At 39.1% G+C, this 18,909-nt stretch overlaps 1 protein-coding gene across 2 annotated transcripts in view; it reads right to left on the bottom strand.

Annotated features, from left to right (window-relative positions):
* opcml (opioid binding protein/cell adhesion molecule-like) overlaps positions 1-18,909 on the bottom strand; it is a 401,362-nt gene that overhangs the window by 11,278 nt on the left and 371,175 nt on the right. For both annotated transcript variants that reach the window (XM_085173864.1, XM_085173863.1), the window contains 2 exons: positions 1,157-1,294; positions 883-1,003 (listed from right to left, as the gene is read on the bottom strand). In XM_085173864.1, coding sequence (XP_085029990.1) covers positions 883-1,003; positions 1,157-1,294 — 259 coding nt within the window. The remainder of the gene's footprint in view (positions 1-882; positions 1,004-1,156; positions 1,295-18,909) is intronic.

Consider the following 18,909-nt stretch of genomic DNA (forward strand, 5'->3'; position numbering starts at 1 on the left):
CTTCCATTTCCCACATTTCATTTCCTGTTTCTTTTCTACAGTTTCACTGTTTTTTTACATTTATTTTATCAATCCTCTCTATCACTACTTATTTCATCTTATAGGGACAGGAAATGCTGCTGTCACTCTCAGGGACCATTTAACAGTCACCATAGCCATTGTTTGTATTTACTCTTCTCATAAATGTATTTCCAGTTTCAAGTCATCAGTTAGAAAAAGCTACTTTATATTAGATTATCTAAACATTTGAGCCCAGCACCCTACTGACATAAACCAATCATAGAGAAACCAATAAATGGTAAATGGCCTGCATTTGTATAGCGCTTTACTTAGTACCTAAGGACCCTCATCCACCCATTCACACACTGGTGATGGCAAGCTACATTGTAGCCACAGCTGCCCTGGGGCTCACTGACAGAGGCGAGGCTGCTGGACACTGGCGCCACCAGGCCCTCTGACCACCAGTATTTAGTATCTTGCCCAAGGATATTTGGCATGCAGCCAGGAGGCAGCCTGGGATTGAACCACAGACCTTCTGATTAGTGCCTGACCTGCTCTGCCACCTGAGCTACAGCCACCCCAAATAGTTTTCTTTTGGTAACCATGACTTTGTGCAAATTATCTAACTAACTGTTTTTTCTAATAGTGTGATTAAATTTTGATGTAGTCCACTGATAGAAGAATGCAGGGCACAAGTTATCTTATCTCAAAAACATGATTTTAAACAGTGATATGAGTGAACATCATTACTTTCAGCAAAGATCATGTCGAATGAATTAAGACCACAGCGTACAGCAGAACACATGTGTTTGTAAGCCTGTAATACTGAGGTCAAAATATTCAGAGCATGTCAAAATCATAAAGCTCAGGGAAGAAACATGCCTGCGGTCTTCTTTGTACCACTCAAAATCTGCCCTTGGGACAGCAGAAGCTTCACATTGCAGAATTCCTTTTTGTCCAACTGAAGTGCCTGTACTCCTTGCTTTAGAAATGAAGGGAGGATCTGGAAAACAAAAAAATACCAGTCATATGTTTTCATATGACTGTTTCTTCAAATTGAAATTGTGCCCTCAACTGTCCTCACTCAGTGTTAGTTTCACTCTGCACCCTCCCACCCTTCCTATATAGCCTGAGAGTGTGATAGCCTGGCCCTTACAGTTGACGGTGACTTGCACTGTCCTGACATCCGGGCTTGAGTTGTCATTAGATGCAATGCATTCATAAGATCCCGACTGTTCTTTTGTGATGGCTGTGAGCATCAGGTGCTCCCCCTCTGTCACAAATTTATGGGTGCCTGTAGAGAAAGAAACAAAGCAAAAGAAAAAAAACAGTGCATGAGTTAATGTTTCAATTCAATTCGATTAGCTCTATGACATATGATGCTGTACTCATTTCAGAAGAAAAAAAAACAGTCTGCCGCTGTGGACCTGGCCAAAAAAGTTAAACAGCTTTGGTAGGCAGCAGCCGAGGGCAAGTTGTTTAAGCTCCTGGTTGTTTTTTCAAGAATGTTAAATGCTTTTTTCTGAAGAAGTAAAGTATGGAGACCAGACAAACCTGGGAAATCCAGCTGTGTTTGTACAGCTTATAGGTATGCATATGTTTTTCTCTAAATATGTAAACAAGATGACTGACCCAATGCAGCACAGCCAAGATTACCAGCTCAGATAATCAGTTAATAATGCAAATATGACATAGTAATATGGTAATCCAGTTGCAGAAACTAATGTTTGGATCATGTTTTGAAAAGATATTATAGGATAATGGTAAATTTTCAAATGGTCTGTTGCAACTTAACAGATTGAACAAACTTGTGATTCTCCTTGTTAAAAAACTTAATTAAAGAAAAACGAACCCAGAAACAGGAAAGCCCTATTTTTCTCTCAAACATCTCCAGACGGCAGACAGCTCAGGGCATGCACTCAATACACAAAGAAAATACACTAATTGCACTGAAACAAGCCCACTTGAGGAACACCATAAATTACCCCTGACACCAACAATGTTAAAAGCATGTTTTCATGGCAGAGAGAGAGACTTTAAGCCACTGCTGTGTGGGTGGGAAAATGGATAGGAGCACTAATCCCAATCAGTAGAAATGTCAATCTAGCAATATCACAACATTAGCATAATGCCATTATGTTTTTTTTTAATCCTCAGCTGCAGACACTGCTGCAGCTGGCAGGGGATTCAGTGAAAAGGTTGTGGGCTAGGGATAATCAGCTTCTTGCATGAAACCAGGGAACTGTGAACTCAGGTAATTAACATTTTCATCAACTGTAACTATGTAGATTAGTGACAAAATGCTGTTGAGTTACTAGTTAGAACTATCTGAGATCTCAATGATGGAAAGATGGAAAACAAGTGCCACCCATTGGTGGGTAACTACAAATGTGAACTCAGTTCTTAATTTGTGTAATTTATTATGTAATCTATGTTTTCCATTTTCATGTAAACTATAAATTCAAGGAAATATGACTCTAATTAACATAAATGGTTAAAATTGCTTAAATGCTGATGATTTTCCTGTGACTCTTGCTAAGGAAATTCCAGCACTGTTTGCATAGAATAAAATGTTTGTGCACTGTAGTGTAGAGTTCTTTGGGAATTCAAGGAGACTAAAAAAAAGCTCTGCATAAATACCAGTCCTTATCCCCTTTTGCGTCGCATATTTCTCTATGCGGGAAAAAGCTTAGGTATTCTATGTGATCACTAAATCTAAGTTAATAATAAGGTGGACAATATATATATATTTTTAAAAATGTTACTAAACTACTTTGGGGATTCAACATTTTTGTTCATACTAAAGTGGTTAAATTTAAATCAGTCTGACAAGTTGTATCCAAATTTCCAAATGTAAATAATATTTGTGGCCAAATCAGCAAAATAGTATCACCACACTGTACTTTATTATTGTTAAAAGCCTAAATTTTGCTTAAAGCATCTAATAAAAAAACATAGATGCATGTTTCTTCTTTTTTGTTGTGTTTTTGTTTTTTTTTTTGTGTTAGGTTTTATAGAACGATTCGTATTTCGTGTTTAAGACTTTTCAGAACTGTGTGTGAATGAGTGTCTCTGTGTGTATGTGCATGTTTATTCTTACAGCACTGTAAGCAGCCACATGTCTCCACAGCACATAATTCATACACATTTGAGAAACAATTTAGCCTCTGATACCATCACAATACACTGAGATTAAAGGTAAGTTATTTTTTCATTATTACAGAGTCAAAAAACAATACTATACTGAAAGTGCAAGATGACAAGCCACGGCTCCAGTTCAAGTGTTAGAATTTGAATGTCAGTTTAAATCACACAGCTGAATGAAAATAAAAGAGTCATAATCATTATGTATTAATCAGATTATATAAATATAAAAACAATCACCATTAACACCAACATCACCCACATCACTGGTCACATTTCCAGCACAGCATCAGTGTCAGTGTACCATGACTGGATCACTAATAAGAGTCATTAAAGTACGAGACGGAAGCTGAGTATCTGAAAGCACTCAGTGGAGCACTGTTGTAATATTAGCTATTAGCTTAAGGAGCTCTGCTGTCTAGACACCACTCTGTGCAGTTTTAGTAAAAAGATTACAGTAGACCAGTTAGTTAAGATGGTATGGTACCCAGTGTTGGGGAGTAAAGAAATACATGTACCGTTGTTACGTATTTAAAATACAAAATATGAGTAACTGTATTCTGTTACAGTTACCGTTTGAAAGGGTGGTATTCAGAATACAGTTACTTTGTTGAAATAAATGGATTACACAGCGGTCTTTTCCTGTTTCATATATTAGGCTATGCCTCTATTTCTGGTTATTCCATGCCGGTGGAAACCCAAACAAAACACGCATTAAGAGGCTCTAATGTCTGGGTCTGAATCTTGCGGCCCATAACACCCCTAGTTGCATAATGACATGAAGAAATATTTTTAAAAATTATTCAAACAATTATTTAATATGAAGGCAATAGACAGAGTGTTACAGGCATAGCCCTAAAGAATGTAGCCTCATGGGCAGTGTAGTCCGTGCTTCAGGGAGAATGGACTGCCATAACCTGTGTGGCTGTGGTTAAGGAGCTATTGATTGGAAGATTGGTGGTTCGATCCTTGGCTTCCACAGTCTGCATGCCAAATATCCTTGGGCAAGATACTAACCCCAAGTTGTTGTCCGATGTGTGAATGTTGGTTAGTTTGCACTTGAGTTTAGAAGTGTGTGGAGGTGAATGAGGCATGTTGTATACACTGCTTGGAGTACTCTGAGAGAGTAGGAAAGCGCTACATAAGAATCAGTCCATTTACCATGTGCCTGTGAGCGTGAGGGAGGGAGAAAAAGTACGAGTTGTCACCAACCAGAAACGGGAGATGGAAGCATGTAACCCCTGAAGCCTGCCTGATGAGCCCAGTTGTAAGTAAGCTATTAAGACTTGACAGTCTTAATAGCTTACTTACAGTCTTAATAAGCTATTAAGACTGCGTTTTCCTTGGAAACAATAAGTTCCGTTGGAGCAGCCTTTAAACGCCTCTCTCTGTCTCTCGCTAACAGAGGTGGGTAGTAACAAGTTACATTTACTCCGTTACATTTACTTGAGTAAGTTTTTGAAAAAAAATGTACTTTTAAAGTGGATTTTTTGCACAATACTTTTTACTTTTACTTGAGTACATTTGTGATTCGACTCGTTACTTTTTAAAAAATAATTAGTTTAACACATTAGATAACATGCCGCCAGTGGAGTTTCCGGTAACTTTTTTACCAATCAGATGTGGCCATGCAGTCACATGAACAGTTTGAAACTGTGGCGGGCAGAGCAGCCCAAGCGTTTCAAAGTAGCAGACACACGGAAAGAAGAAACCCATGAAAACATGGCAGAGCCAGTCGTCTACACTAGAGCTGAAGAGGATGAACACCCTTGGCCTCATATACAAAGAATGTTTCGCATAAAAGCAGTACAAAAGAACAGCTATGTCTTCAGTGTCGGTGTCTTCAGTGAGAGCCAAAACAACAACTTTTCAGCGTGAAACAACTCGGCTCGTGTAACCTTAGGAAACGGTAAGTTTTCTCTAAATATCTTTTTAGCTGTGGTTAGCTGGATGTCAGTCTTATGTTACAGCAGCTGTGTCGACCTCGAGCTGCGAGTCATATTTTCGGCGCTACGTTGTAGTGAGATAAGTTTGTGGGTGTTTTGTGCAGCTTCAGCTGTCTTTTTAACTGCTCGCTAGTTAGCTAGCGTGAGCTATAAGCTAACAGCTAGCCTGGTTAATGACGCTAGAGTTCAATGCGCATGCAAACAAGTTGTCTCTACTGTTTTAACTGTTAAAGCAGAAGGCAATACTGCGGCTGACAGGATTTATTCTGTGAAAAAGCAGCTTTTTTAGTTTAAACAGTCTGCATTAAGCTAAGCAAACACTACGATTTTTTTCAGTTGCGTTTTCAGCTCCTGCTCAAACTGTACAATTGAATCGCAGGGGTTAGAAGTTCATAGGTCACGATGCAGGGTCTCGGCCTGATATTGTTCTAACAATATACTTTTCATGTTAGTACAATATACCTTTCACGTTTGAACAATATAATATCACGTTATTACAATACACATAATTATCACGTTCGTACAATATAACTCTTATATAGGCTACATTGCAGCTCTAGTCACGGCTTCCATCACTGTCTTTCTCGTCTTTTCCCAGAGTAACAGCCAAACAGGACGATCCATTGGCTAGCACTGCTTAGCCTTCACAAATTCTTATTTTAAACTTAATCTGGAATTCATTGCAAACTGTTTGTGCGGGATATGAATGACATGATTTAGTTTTTCTATAAGAGTTAGTAAAAATCATCTCCAGTGTGATCAAATCTTCTTGCCAAACATCTGCAGCTTGGCAGTGTATACATGGTAAATGGACTGATTCTTATATAGCGCTTCTCTACTCTCTCGGAGTACTCAAAGCGCTGTATACAACATGCCACATTCACCCAATCACAACCATTCTCACAAGCACTTTATCTATACTTAGTGCTATCTAACTACATTCACACACATTCATACTCCGATGGACGCATCGGAGAGCAACTTGGGGTTAGTATCTTGCCCAAGGATACTTGACATGTAGACTGGAGGAGCCAAGGATCGAACCACTAACCTTCCGATCAGTAGGTGACCTGCTCTACCTCCTGAGCTACAGCCACTCTGAAACATATATATATGTGTTTTATATTGTTTTATATATATATGTGTTTTATATATATATATATATATAAAAACACCCAGCACGCCCCTGCGGGCGGTTTATCCTTCAAGCTCGGGTCCTCTACCAGAGGCCTGGGAGCTTGAGGGTCCTGCACAGTATCTTAGCTGTTCCCAGGACTGCGCTCTTCTGGACAGAGATCTCCGATGTTATTCCCGGGATCTGCTGGAGCCACTCGCCTAGCTTGGGAGTCACCGCACCTAGTGCTCCGATTACCACGGGGACCACCGATACCTTCACCCTCCACATCCTCTCGAGCTCTTCTCTGAGCCCTTGGTATTTCTCCAGCTTCTCGTGTTCCTTCTTCCTGATATTGCTGTCATTCGGAACCGCTACATCGATCACTACGGCCTTCTTCTTCTGTTTGTCTACTACCACTATGTCCGGTTGGTTAGCCACCACCATTTTGTCCGTCTGTATCTGGAAGTCCCACAGGATCTTAGCTCGGTCATTCTCCATCACCCTTGGGGGCATTTCCCATTTTGACCTCGGGACTTCCAGGTTATACTCGGCACAGATGTTCCTGTACACTATGCCGGCCACTTGGTTATGGCGTTCCATGTATGCCTTGCCTGCTAGCATCTTGCACCCTGCTGTTATGTGCTGGATTGTCTCTGGGGCATCTTTACAAAGCCTGCACCTGGGGTCTTGCCTGGTGTGATAGACCCCAGCCTCTATGGATCTTGTACTCAGAGCTTGTTCTTGTGCTGCCATGATTAGTGCCTCTGTGCTGTCTTTCAGTCCAGCTTTGTCCAGCCACTGGTAGGATTTCTGGATATCAGCCACCTCCTCTATCTGCCTGTGGTACATACCGTGCAGGGGCCTGTCCTTCCATGATGGTTCCTCGTCTCCCTCCTCTTTCTTGGGTTTCTGCTGCCTGAGGTATTCACTGAGCACACTGTCAGTTGGGGCCATCTTCGTGATGTATTCTTGGATGTTCGTTGTCTCATCCTGGACTGTGGTGCTGACACTCACCAGTCCCCGACCCCCTTCCTTCCGCTTAGCGTACAGCCTCAGGGTGCTGGACTTGGGGTGAAACCCTCCATGCATATATATATATATATATATATATATATATATATATATATATACAGCACTATAATGACCAGACCTAATTCTTTTGAAAACCATACATCTTTCCACAGGTCTCAACTTCATCAGACATCACCTAGACTCAGAGCTGGATGAGACCAGCACAAACAGCAGCCTAACCGACTAAGATCCATGGGGTCAGGAAAGCCAGAATCAGGGAAACTGGAGAGGTACCTTTCATGTCCATTCACTGGAGGTGTGGATATATTGCATGGTGTTCCTCACATCAAGAAGCTGTCGATCAAAATCAATACAGCTCTCCATGCATCTGGAGCTTGTGAAGGACGTCTTAGTCATCCAGGACTCCTGTTCACTGCTAAACAGTTACAGCTTCACAGAAAGAACCTTGATAACAAACTGCTGCTTAAGCTTAACCATCACTTCACTGAGTGAAGAAATGGCACATTTTTGCTAAATATGCAGAAATAAATGCACATCCATACAATTTATGTTAGCTGCCTTGTATGTACATATATTGAAGTTGCCTCGTTCTAATGTTTTCTTTGAGGCTGCTGTGCCATTTGGAGCAAAAATGAATATAAAGTTTACAGCATATCTTGTCACTGGAAATTGTTTGCACTGTTTATATATTTATATTATTTACTGTTGGTATTGATGAAAAAAGCTTTATGTTGTGAAAAACTGAAATCTGGAAATTTTTGTTTTGTTGATCTTTTTACATATATTCCTGTTGAAAATACTAAATACTATTATTTATTTTTGTTTGTCTGATTTATTTAAAAAATAAATCAGACATTTCAAACAGTTACTCACTACTTGAGTAGTGAGTAGTTTTTTACTCTTTCTTGAGTAACATTTTCACTTTTACTTGAGTAATAATATTTTAAAGTAATGCTACTCTTACTTGAGTACAATGTTTGGATACTCTACCCACCTCTGCTCGCTAACAAAGTTGACCCAGACAACAAAGTAAAGCTAGTTTTCGGCTATGAGCCCAACACGGAACCCAACGTATTAGCCAGAGGTCCCTTTACGGTTTTTCCGCCTTTGCGGTTTGGAGCCGCGACCTGTTTCATATATGCGTGGAATAGTTTTCTATACAAGATTGCTGCAAAAAGTGCAGCCTTACCAGCTGTGAAACTCAGAAACCAGTCTTGTTTCTGTCTGATTTCTCAGACTTTATATCTAATTTAGTTCTCAGCTCAGATAAAATAATTATTGTGGGTGATTTTAACATCCATGTAGATGCTAAAAATGAAAGCCTCAACATGGCATTTAATCTGTTATTAGACTCAATTGGTTTCTCTCAAAATGTAAAAGAACCCACCCACCACTTTAATCACACTCTAGATCTTGTTTTAACATATGGCATAGAAACTGAACATTTAACAGTGTTTCCTGAAACCCTCTCCTGTCTGATCATTTCCTGATAACATTTACATTTACAATAATTGATTACGCAGCAGTGGAGAGTAGACTTTATCAAAGTAGATGTCTTTCTGAAAGCGCTGTAACTAAGTTTAAGAATATAATCCACCCACTGTTATCATCGTCATTGCCCTGTACCAACACAGAGCAGAGCAGCTATCTGAACGCTACCCCAACAGAGGTCGATTATCTTGTTAATAATTTCACCTCCTCACTACGTACGACTCTGGATACTGTAGCTCCAGTGAAAACTAAGGTCTCTAATCAGAAGTACCTGACTCCGTGGTATAATCCTCAAACACGTACCCTAAAGCAGATGACTCGTAATCTGGAGAGGAAATGGCGTGTCACAAATTTAGAGGATCATCATTTAGCCTGGAGAAATAGTTTGTTGCTTTATAAGAAAGCCCTCCGCAAAGCCAGAACATTTTACTATTCGTCACTGATTGAAGAAAGTAAGAACAACCCCAGGTTTCTCTTCAGCACTGTAGCCAGGCTGACAAAAAGTCAGAGCTCTTTTGAGCCAACCATCCCTTTATCGTAATGACTTCATGAACTTCTTCACAAATAAAATTTTTATCATTAGAGAAAAAATTACCAATAATCATCCAACAGATGTAATATTATCTACAGCTACTCTTAGTACCATTAATGTTAAGTTAGACTCTTTTTCTCCAATTGATCTTTCTGAGTTAACTTCAATAATTACTTCCTCCAAACCATCAACGTGTCGTTTAGACCCCATTCCTACAAAACTGCTCAAAGAAGTCCTGCCATTAATTAATTCTTCGATCTTAAATATGATCAACCTATCTCTAATAATCGGCTATGTACCACAGGCCTTCAAGCTGGCTGTAGTTAAATCTTTACTCAAAAAGCCATCTCTAGACCCAGCAGTCTTAGCTAATTATAGGCCGATATCCAACCTTCCTTTCATATCAAAAATCCTTGAAAGAGTAGTTGTCAAACAGCTAACAGATCATCTGCAGAGGAATGGTTTATTTGAAGAGTTTCAGTCAGGTTTCAGAGTTCATCACAGCACAGAAACAGCTTTAGTGAAGGTTACAAATGATCTTCTTATGGCCTCTGACAGTGGACTCATCTCTGTGCTTGTCCTGCTAGACCTTAGTGCAGCGTTCGATAGTGTTGACCATAATATCCTATTAGAGCGATTAGAACATGCTGTAGGTATTACAGGTACTGCACTGCAGTGGTTTGTATCATATCTATCTAATAGACTCCAATTTGTGCATGTAAATGGAGAGTCCTCTTCATACACTGAGGTTAATTATGGAGTTCCACAGGGTTCGGTGCTAGGACCAATTCTGTTTACATTATACATGCTTCCCTTAGGCAGCATCATTAGAAGACATAGCATACATTTTCATTGCTATGCAGATGACACCCAGCTCTATCTGTCCATGAAGCCAGATAACACACACCAATTAGTTAAACTGCAGGAATGTCTTAAAGACATAAAGACCTGGATGGCCGCTAACTTTCTGCTTCTTAATTCAGATAAAACTGAGGTTATTGTACTCGGCGCTGAAAAGCTTAGGAATATGGTGTCTAACCAGATTCCAACTCTGGATGGCATTACCTTGGCCTCCAGTAACACTGTGAGGAACCTTGGAGTCATTTTTGACCAGGATATGTCCTTCAACGCACATATTAAACAAATATGTAAGACTGCGTTCTTCCATTTGCGCAACATCTCTAAAATTAGAAATATCCTGTCTCAGAGTGACGCTGAAAAACTAGTTCATGCATTTATTACTTCCAGGCTGGACTACTGCAATTCATTATTAGCAGGATGTCCAAAAAACTCACTGAAAAGCCTTCAGCTAATCCAAAATGCTGCAGCAAGAGTACTGACAGGGACTAGAAAGAGAGAGCATATTTCTCCTGTTTTGGCTTCCCTTCATTGGCTTCCTGTTAAATCCAGAATTGAATTCAAAATCCTGCTCCTCACATACAAGGTCTTAAATAATCAGGCCCCATCTTATCTTAATGACCTTCTAGTACCATATCACCCTATTAGAGCACTTCGCTCTCGCTCTGCAGGCCTACTTGTTGTTCCTAGAGTATTTAAAAGTAGAATGGGAGGGAGAGCCTTCAGTTTTCAGGCCCCTCTTCTGTGGAACCAGCTTCCAGTTTAGATTCGGGAGACAGACACTATCTCTACTTTTAAGATTAGGCTTAAAACTTTCCTTTTTGCTAAAGCATATAGTTAGGGCTGGACCAGGTGACCCTGAATCCTCCCTTAGTTATGCTGCAGTAGACGTAGGCTGCCGGGGGATACCCATGATGCATTGAGTTTTTCCTTTCCAGTCACCTTTCTCACTCACTATGAATTAATAGACCTCTCTGCATTGAATCATATCTGTTATTAACCTCTGTCTCTCTTCCACAGCATGTCTTTTATCCTGTCTTCCTTCTCTCACCCCAACCGGTCGCAGCAGATGGCCGCCCCTCCCTGAGCCTGGTTCTGCCGGAGGTTTCTTCCTGTTAAAAGGGAGTTTTTCCTTCCCACTGTCGCCAAAGTGCTTGCTCATAGGGGGTCATATGATTGTTGGGTTTTTCTCTGTATCTATGAAGCGCCTTGAGGCGACTTTTGTTGTGATTTGGCGCCATATAAATAAAATTGAATTGAATTGAAATTGAATTACCTAATTTCCATCCTACTGTTACTCTTTTTATATTAAGATTTAAAAATCTAGTTCGTACTGGTATGGCGAGTAACCGTCAGTGATAGTAATAAATCACACAGCAATAGTACATTCATGTAGTTGTAAAAAGCATGATAATACATTGAGTAATCCAAAGTATTCAGAATACGTTACTCTCATTGAATAACTTAATGGAATACATTACAAAATACATTTTGGGGCATATATTCTGTAATCTGTAGTGGAATACATTTTAAAAGTAACCTTCCCAACACTGATGGTAACAAAAAAATAAATAAACAATGGACTAAATTACTTAAAAAAAATCTGTAAGTTCACTCCTCACTAATAAAGGGTGATAGTTTCAGAGGTCTTTAACTTTGAATAGAAACAAAAAATAATCTTTATAGATGACACAATTTTGTATGGCCAAAACACATTTTGTCAGTGTTTTAGTTGGGTACAACAGCACACATCTTGAAAGAGAAGGAAGAAGAAAAAACGCGTCTCCCAATAGGACACAAACATTTCATTATTTTTCACAACATACAGCGAACAGCTTTAGCTTATATTTGATAAAGTAGCCTCATAAAATGGGAACTGGCCTAAAAAATTCTGGAAGAAATCAATAACAATTCCTGGTAAAGTAACTGACTTTCTTCTTAAATGAATACTGCACAGTTTGAAATATTATCTGTTATAGTACAGAGTACAGAGTATTCAGTAAGAAGAGTACAGAGTATTCAGTAAGAAGCGTAACCTGCCACAGCTTTTAATACACTGTTCATAAAAACTTAAGGAACACTTTTAAAAGAGAGGTTTTTTTTGTTTTTGTTTTTGTTTTATTTATTTATTTATTTTTTTACAAATTTTGGATTTGGCTAGGGTCAGTCTCACTTGCTGGTAGTATGAGTTAATGTCTTCAGAAGTTGCACACGTAGTCCAAGTTCCCCAGGATGGCACATCAATGTGTACCATTGCCAGAAGGTTTGCTGTGCCTTCCAGAACACTCTCAAGAACATTGAGAAGATTGCAGGAGACAGGCAATAAACTATGAGAGCTGGTCTCGGATCTTTTGTGCAAAGAGGAACAGGATGTGGTACTGTTCTTTCAAATTCAATTTCAATTTATTCAATTTTATTTATATAGCACCAAATCACAACAAATGTCGCCTCAAGGCGCTTCATAGAACAAACAAGCCATCTGCTGACTTGAGATGAATTGCATCTGTGGATAGATTCAAAAACAGACTCAAAACCTTTCTTTTCACAAAGGCCTACATGTTTTGCTTTATGTCTTCATTTTCTGTGTTAAGCACACTGATTTTCATGTATTGAAAGATGCTATATAAATAAAATTGTCATTCTCTTTGGCCCTCTCAAAATGACCTCCAGCAGGCCACTGGTATGTGTGTCTTTGACCAAACAAACAGAAAAAGAGTTCATGAGGGTGGCCTGAGGGCCCAGCATCCTATAGTGAGCTCTGTGCTCACTATTTGACACTGTGAAGTCACATTTTACCTGAATGGTGCCCAGTGCTTTTCAGAGATGACAGCAGATTTTGATGTGATAGACGTAAAAGGGTCTGGAGAAGCCATGGGGAATTTTATAAATGATGTGACATCATTCAGCGTGACTGGTTTGGTGGTGGGTCAGTGTTTGTCTAAGTAAGTAATGGTCTAAGTAAGCATATCCATGGAGGGATGCAGAGACCTCTATAGGCTACACAATCACTCCCTGACTGCTGTTAGGGTTCCAGATGAATTCCTTGGACCCATTGCCAGATTCTACTTTGGTGGAGTGGGTCCTAGGTCCCTCCTGGTGTACAATCATAGGCTTATGTGGTAAAAGTACGCAGGCAATTTTTGGAGGATGGAATTGATATGACTGTTTTTATTCCGCTGAGATGTGATGTGTTTTCAGCATCTCGTTTAATTTTTGAGCAGTATACATCATTTAGATTGTTCTTAGATTGATCAAATAATAGGTACTATTGTCATTATTGAAAATTTTTTCAGACAACGTTCCACTTGACAAGAAAGGAATTAAAGCTTTGTAAAACTGCTAATGTAAAGTCCATTAATCATAATTCACTCACTGGGCCCACGTCCTCATTTGAGGTTTGACAGCGTTTTAGTAGATAAAGGTGAATGGCTTGGACAAGAATTGAGCTGTGGTTTAGGGAAGGCTTCGAAGGGGACTGGCAGTGGCTCCCAGGCCTGGCAGATCCCCATGTACTAAATAGAAGAGAAGTAGTTAAAGAATTGAAAAGGGGAGGGAGGTTGTAGCACATAAATGAGAACAAACAGCTTGCAGAACTGGGTGAACCTATATACATGATAACCGGAAGGAGCGTGTTTGAAGGCGTGGTCCCGCTCCTGAAATTAGATACTTTATCTCCAATAAACATAATTTAATGTGTAAAAATCACACAGCAGCATCTAAACTGTCCTTTTCACATCCATAATAGCTGATGTATTTCAGAATACACAGTTTGTGTATGTGTCTGCTGTGGTAGATTGGTTTGGTGATTCTTTAGAGACCAGGGTTGTTGGACAGGAAGTTACTTGCCTGAAAAAAGTATGAATACCTGGTGTCTGTATTGATAGCAGGCAATTCAAAAGTTTAATGGTTTCTAACGGAGTCAAACTATCACAGAGTCAGGTGGTCAAAGCTGAATTCTATACTCAGCAGAGAGTACTTGAAAGGTTCTATGGTCCATTTGACAGCTAGACTCTCGAGCTGCCCCACTGAGAATGGTGTCTCCCTCAGGACCACTTTCCTGTTGATACCAGTCAATAGCCTTTCTCTTTCCTCTCACCTCGCCATCACATTCCACCAGTACCTCTGCCTGAGGCATTAGTCTAAGTGTTAAAGGGTGCACTAAAGTTTTGTTGTATCTGCCATTGTTTTTATCTGTTTTGATGGCCACCTTCACTTTTCTCTCATTGTTTCCTCTGCTCACTGCTAAAATATGTAGCAGGACCAGACTATCCACTGGTTATGTAATTAGCTTTTTTTTTTCAATAGAAATGTGGCAGCTGCAATATGTCTGACACCAAATGAAGAGATAAATAGGCTTTTGGGATGCCTGGTACTCAGGTGGTAAAGCAGGTCACCTACTAACCGAAAGATTGGTGGTTTGATCCCAGTCTGCATGCCGAATATCCTTGGGCATGATACTAACCCCATGTTGCTCTCTGATGCATCTACTGAACTATGAATGTGTGTCAGTGTTAGACAGGAGGCATATAGAAACAGCATAGAAAAAATACTTGTGTTAATGGATGAATGAAGCAAGTTGTTTAAAGTGCTTTAAAAGCAAATTAAGTTGAAGTGTGTGTGTGTAAAAGCTATTTGTGCAGAAGAACTGGGCATGATCTGTTCAAATGGTGGTTTGTTACCCTCCAATCCATGCTATACTGTTATGTCCATGGAATAATGGATTGCTTCACATGCCCCTTGAGTCTCTAACAATTATCACACTCCTGAAGAGTTGCTGTGGTGGCACTAGTCTCATGTATAGTGGATGGAGTGTATTACTGCTGCAGTTTTCTGTTGTTTAATTATTTTATTTTAAGTCTTGTGGGAATGAACTCTAAGTTAGACTTAAGTGAATCTACTTTTTCATATTGCTCATTGTGCTGTTTTGGGGACTTAAAACCTGGAGGTTTGAGGAAAATTAGAAAACTGGAAAATTTGTTGAGATTAGCCATTGCTGTGATTATTGCAAATGTTGCATTTGCAGATGATGTGACTGTCATTTGCATTTCCACTTCAGACACTGAATGGAGTTGTTCAAGCCCAAAACAGAAGGCTTTCAATAAAAAGGAATAAAACAACTAAAAAAAAATCCATCCATTCCATCCATCCATTCTATTGTGCTTATCCTTCAGTGTCATGGGGGGGCTGGAGCTTATCCCAGCTACCATAGGGCAAGAGGAAGGGTAGACCCTGAACAGGTCACCAGTCCACTGGGCTAACATATATAAAAACAATAAACAGATGAAGTAATTCAATTACAAGCAAAATAGCAAAAACAAGTCTTTAAAATGTTGCAGTAGTGATAAATAGTGATAGTGATAATAGTGTTGCTGTTTTCACTATGCCTATTTCACATTTGCATTGCCTAACTGTAACAAAGACATAGGAGGGAAAGGCAAAGGAAAAGGCTTATAGTGAGTAGTACATGAGGCTGGACAGTAAGGAAGGACAAAAGGACTATTATTAATTAGGTAGGCAGGACTGACTAGGAGCTGGGAAGGAGGTGCAGTAAAAAAAAGGTAGTTGGTCTTGATGACATAGCTATGGAGTTATAGAGATTTAACCATTCCCACTAGAGACCCATGTCCAAAGTGCTTGATGATAGCAGGTGATATGATTGTTGGGTTTTTCTCTGTATGTATTATTGTAGGGTCTACCTTACGATATACAGCGCCTTGAGGTGACTGTTGCTGTGATTTGGTGCAATATAAATAAAACAAAATTGAATTGAACTGAATTGAAGTAAAAACAACTTGGTTAGTCATTAAAAAACCCAGGGTTAGGTAAAAAAAAAAAAAAAAATCTCATGGTTTGTGTTGCCACTTCTTTTAACCTTGTCTGTACAAAATATGTGCAAACCAAAGAAAATATAGTTCCTACTGAAACACTTTACATTCATAATTCAGAATCAGATTCAGAAATACTTTATTAATCCCGAAGGAAATTATGCTAATTGACATGAAAAAAACTTGAAAATCTTCATGCATTAACATTTTTTTGCAAAGACATGTTTGAGAAACATCTTGTTATTCTGAAAGTGGACCAGTTTATTCCTATGCACAGATGTGTACTATTATTGCACATTGCATATTGTAATAAATTTATGATAATTGTCCTGTCATGCATACCTTGCACCCACAGATTCTACTGGTATAGAAGTAACCAATTAGAAATTACAGTCTAAAACACTGCACTGAGGAAAATCACCATCACACACCAAAGTCATGTATTGTGCCTTGTTCTTTATCACGTGCTCCTCACTCTCAGTGCAGATCACAATGTCGTCTGAGAACGATATTCCATGAAGACTCCTGCCAGATTTCATCTGGCAGCCTGGCTTGCATGCAAGAAGGGGCTCAGAGTTGATCCCTGATGTAATCCCAATCTGACATGTACCCATCTGTCACTCTTATTGCACACCTCACCATTGTCTCACGTGTCACTGTTGCAATACAACAATACAACACTAGCCTCAGATACATTGCAGTCTATATACTCTATATACAATACCTCATGATGACAAAGTGAAAACAGTCATCATATATATATATATATATATATATATATATATATATATATATATACATATGATAACCACCACACCACCACGCTACTATATACATATTGTTTATTGGGCAGTACATAATGTTGATTAGAATTATCTGCATCATTATACCATTTCTGGCATTTCTAAGCCTAACTTCCCACACAGAACAGTTAGCCTGTCATGCACCTGAGCTCTGGACTGTTTTTTGTTATTTTAACTTTAAATTAATTTTTATGGAACTTCTCTACCTAAACGAAGATGTTTTCTTTTTTCTTTTTTTTTTTAGATCTGCCTTGAGAGTTCTGCATTTGATTCCTGCCACACACACATTTAGGCCTAAAACACACATTTATCCAAATATTCAAATCAATTTTAATTTTAATAAAAGCAGTCATATTTGATTTGCACCTTAATGGTTGACCATATTATGATGAAAAAGTATAAAAACCTAAACCACAAAAAGGGGTCGGAAGAACGATTTGCAAAGACACATTTTATGAAACACAGCTTTTTGTGAATATAACTCTAAAATGTTAACATTTGAAGCTTTGTTTATATAGACAGGATTAGGAATCCTACACCTATTATATATTCACTGAAATGAACAGCTAGTCTTTTTTATGGAAAAAATGTTTTTATTTATTGCAGAGTGGCTATATATAGTCATGCATATATGCATGACAATGGATGTGTCAGGGGCCTTGTAGTAAAAAACTAAACTTGTATGTCCAGCACAATAATAGTAAATCTTAAATTTAGGAGCATCCTCTCTGAAAAAGAGAGCTAAAAAGCTAAAAAAACAAAATCTCCGTTGCTATATTATTTTACCAATGCTATAACTAAGGTAACAGAGTATATACCTCCCATAGCGTGAACAACTGGAATAGTGCAAATAAGACACCTTTTTAAAAAAGAAAGAAAGAAAGTCCTGTTGCTGCTCCCCCTGCAGCTGTTCTGCTGAGCCAATTATCCCGCCCTTCAAAGAGTAAGAAGTAGTAGTCGATTTAGGAGTTGTGTTGGCTGGCTGATGCTAAGCAGGCAATGCTGATGGATATTCCTCCCTTGAGCACTCCAGACAGTCACCCATAGAAAAATATATGTAGACTTCTATTTCAGATATTTCTTCATTTAAAAAAGGAGACGTTTGCTATGTTCCATACATGGATTTAAATCCCCTCAATTTTGTATTTTATTAGGAAATACAATTTCAGAATTCTGACCCAATTTATTTCACAGTTCACAATGATAGATTGACATGATGCTTACTTGCAAATTAGTATTTAACCACCAGATACCTAGAAATTTCTTATGTTGGTTTTTCAAGGTATAGCCAATAAATATTAGACCCTTCTGTTTTGGGCAAGCACTCACCCTGAGAGTTTTCATCCCAATATGCCAACACTGAGCCCTACCACCTGTGGGGGTTGGTGTGCTGCTTTGACACAATATGCAGTAATACCAGAAAAGAAGTGGAGGAAAACACTCCAGAATGATTACACAGTCCATCTGGCTTGGGTATCAGCATCAATTGTAATACACAGTTTCTTTTCAGGCTTACAAGGAGAAATTTTTCCAGCACCTCACTTGTTTCGCAGGGGAAACATAGTCTCATTATAACAGCCTGTTGAGCTTCATAGTGCTGATTTTCTGCTTTTTCACAAAGCCTACTGAGGAGGCAGGAGTTCAGCCCCTAGGTGTCCTTTCTGTAAGATGTCCTCTCAGCTGTATGGTAAGGATTTACCCAGAATCTGTCACTGGAGATGGCCCTTTAAGTATAGTACTCTGATACACTCATAGTGGATGTCTCATTTGAGAAGAAAGTCCACGAATGGTAACTGGTCCCCAAGGCTTTAGTGTACACATAAATTACGTGAAGCTGTTGGCAGTTTTCTGCCTTTGAGGATGTCCAACGCTGGTGGAATAGATGAACCATCAGTAAGGTACTTGGTCCGTGATGTTACACAGAGTAGCTTACATGTGGAGCAGCATGCACCTCCTGTCATTTGTGATGCATGTTTCTGGTGCGCTGCACACCGGTAAAGAATCCATTCTCAATCCTAACTCAATCCTAAAATAATTCATGATCTGTGGAAAAATTTTGGTTATGCATCTGTAGAGCTTTTCACATTGATACTGATACATTGATACTGATTTTGATAGGACCAGAGGCAACATTAACTAGTAAAGACTTCATAAATTTCTT

Source organism: Neolamprologus multifasciatus, chromosome 10 (genome assembly GCF_963576455.1).
Source record: "Neolamprologus multifasciatus chromosome 10, fNeoMul1.2, whole genome shotgun sequence".
Lineage (NCBI taxonomy): Eukaryota > Metazoa > Chordata > Actinopteri > Cichliformes > Cichlidae > Neolamprologus > Neolamprologus multifasciatus.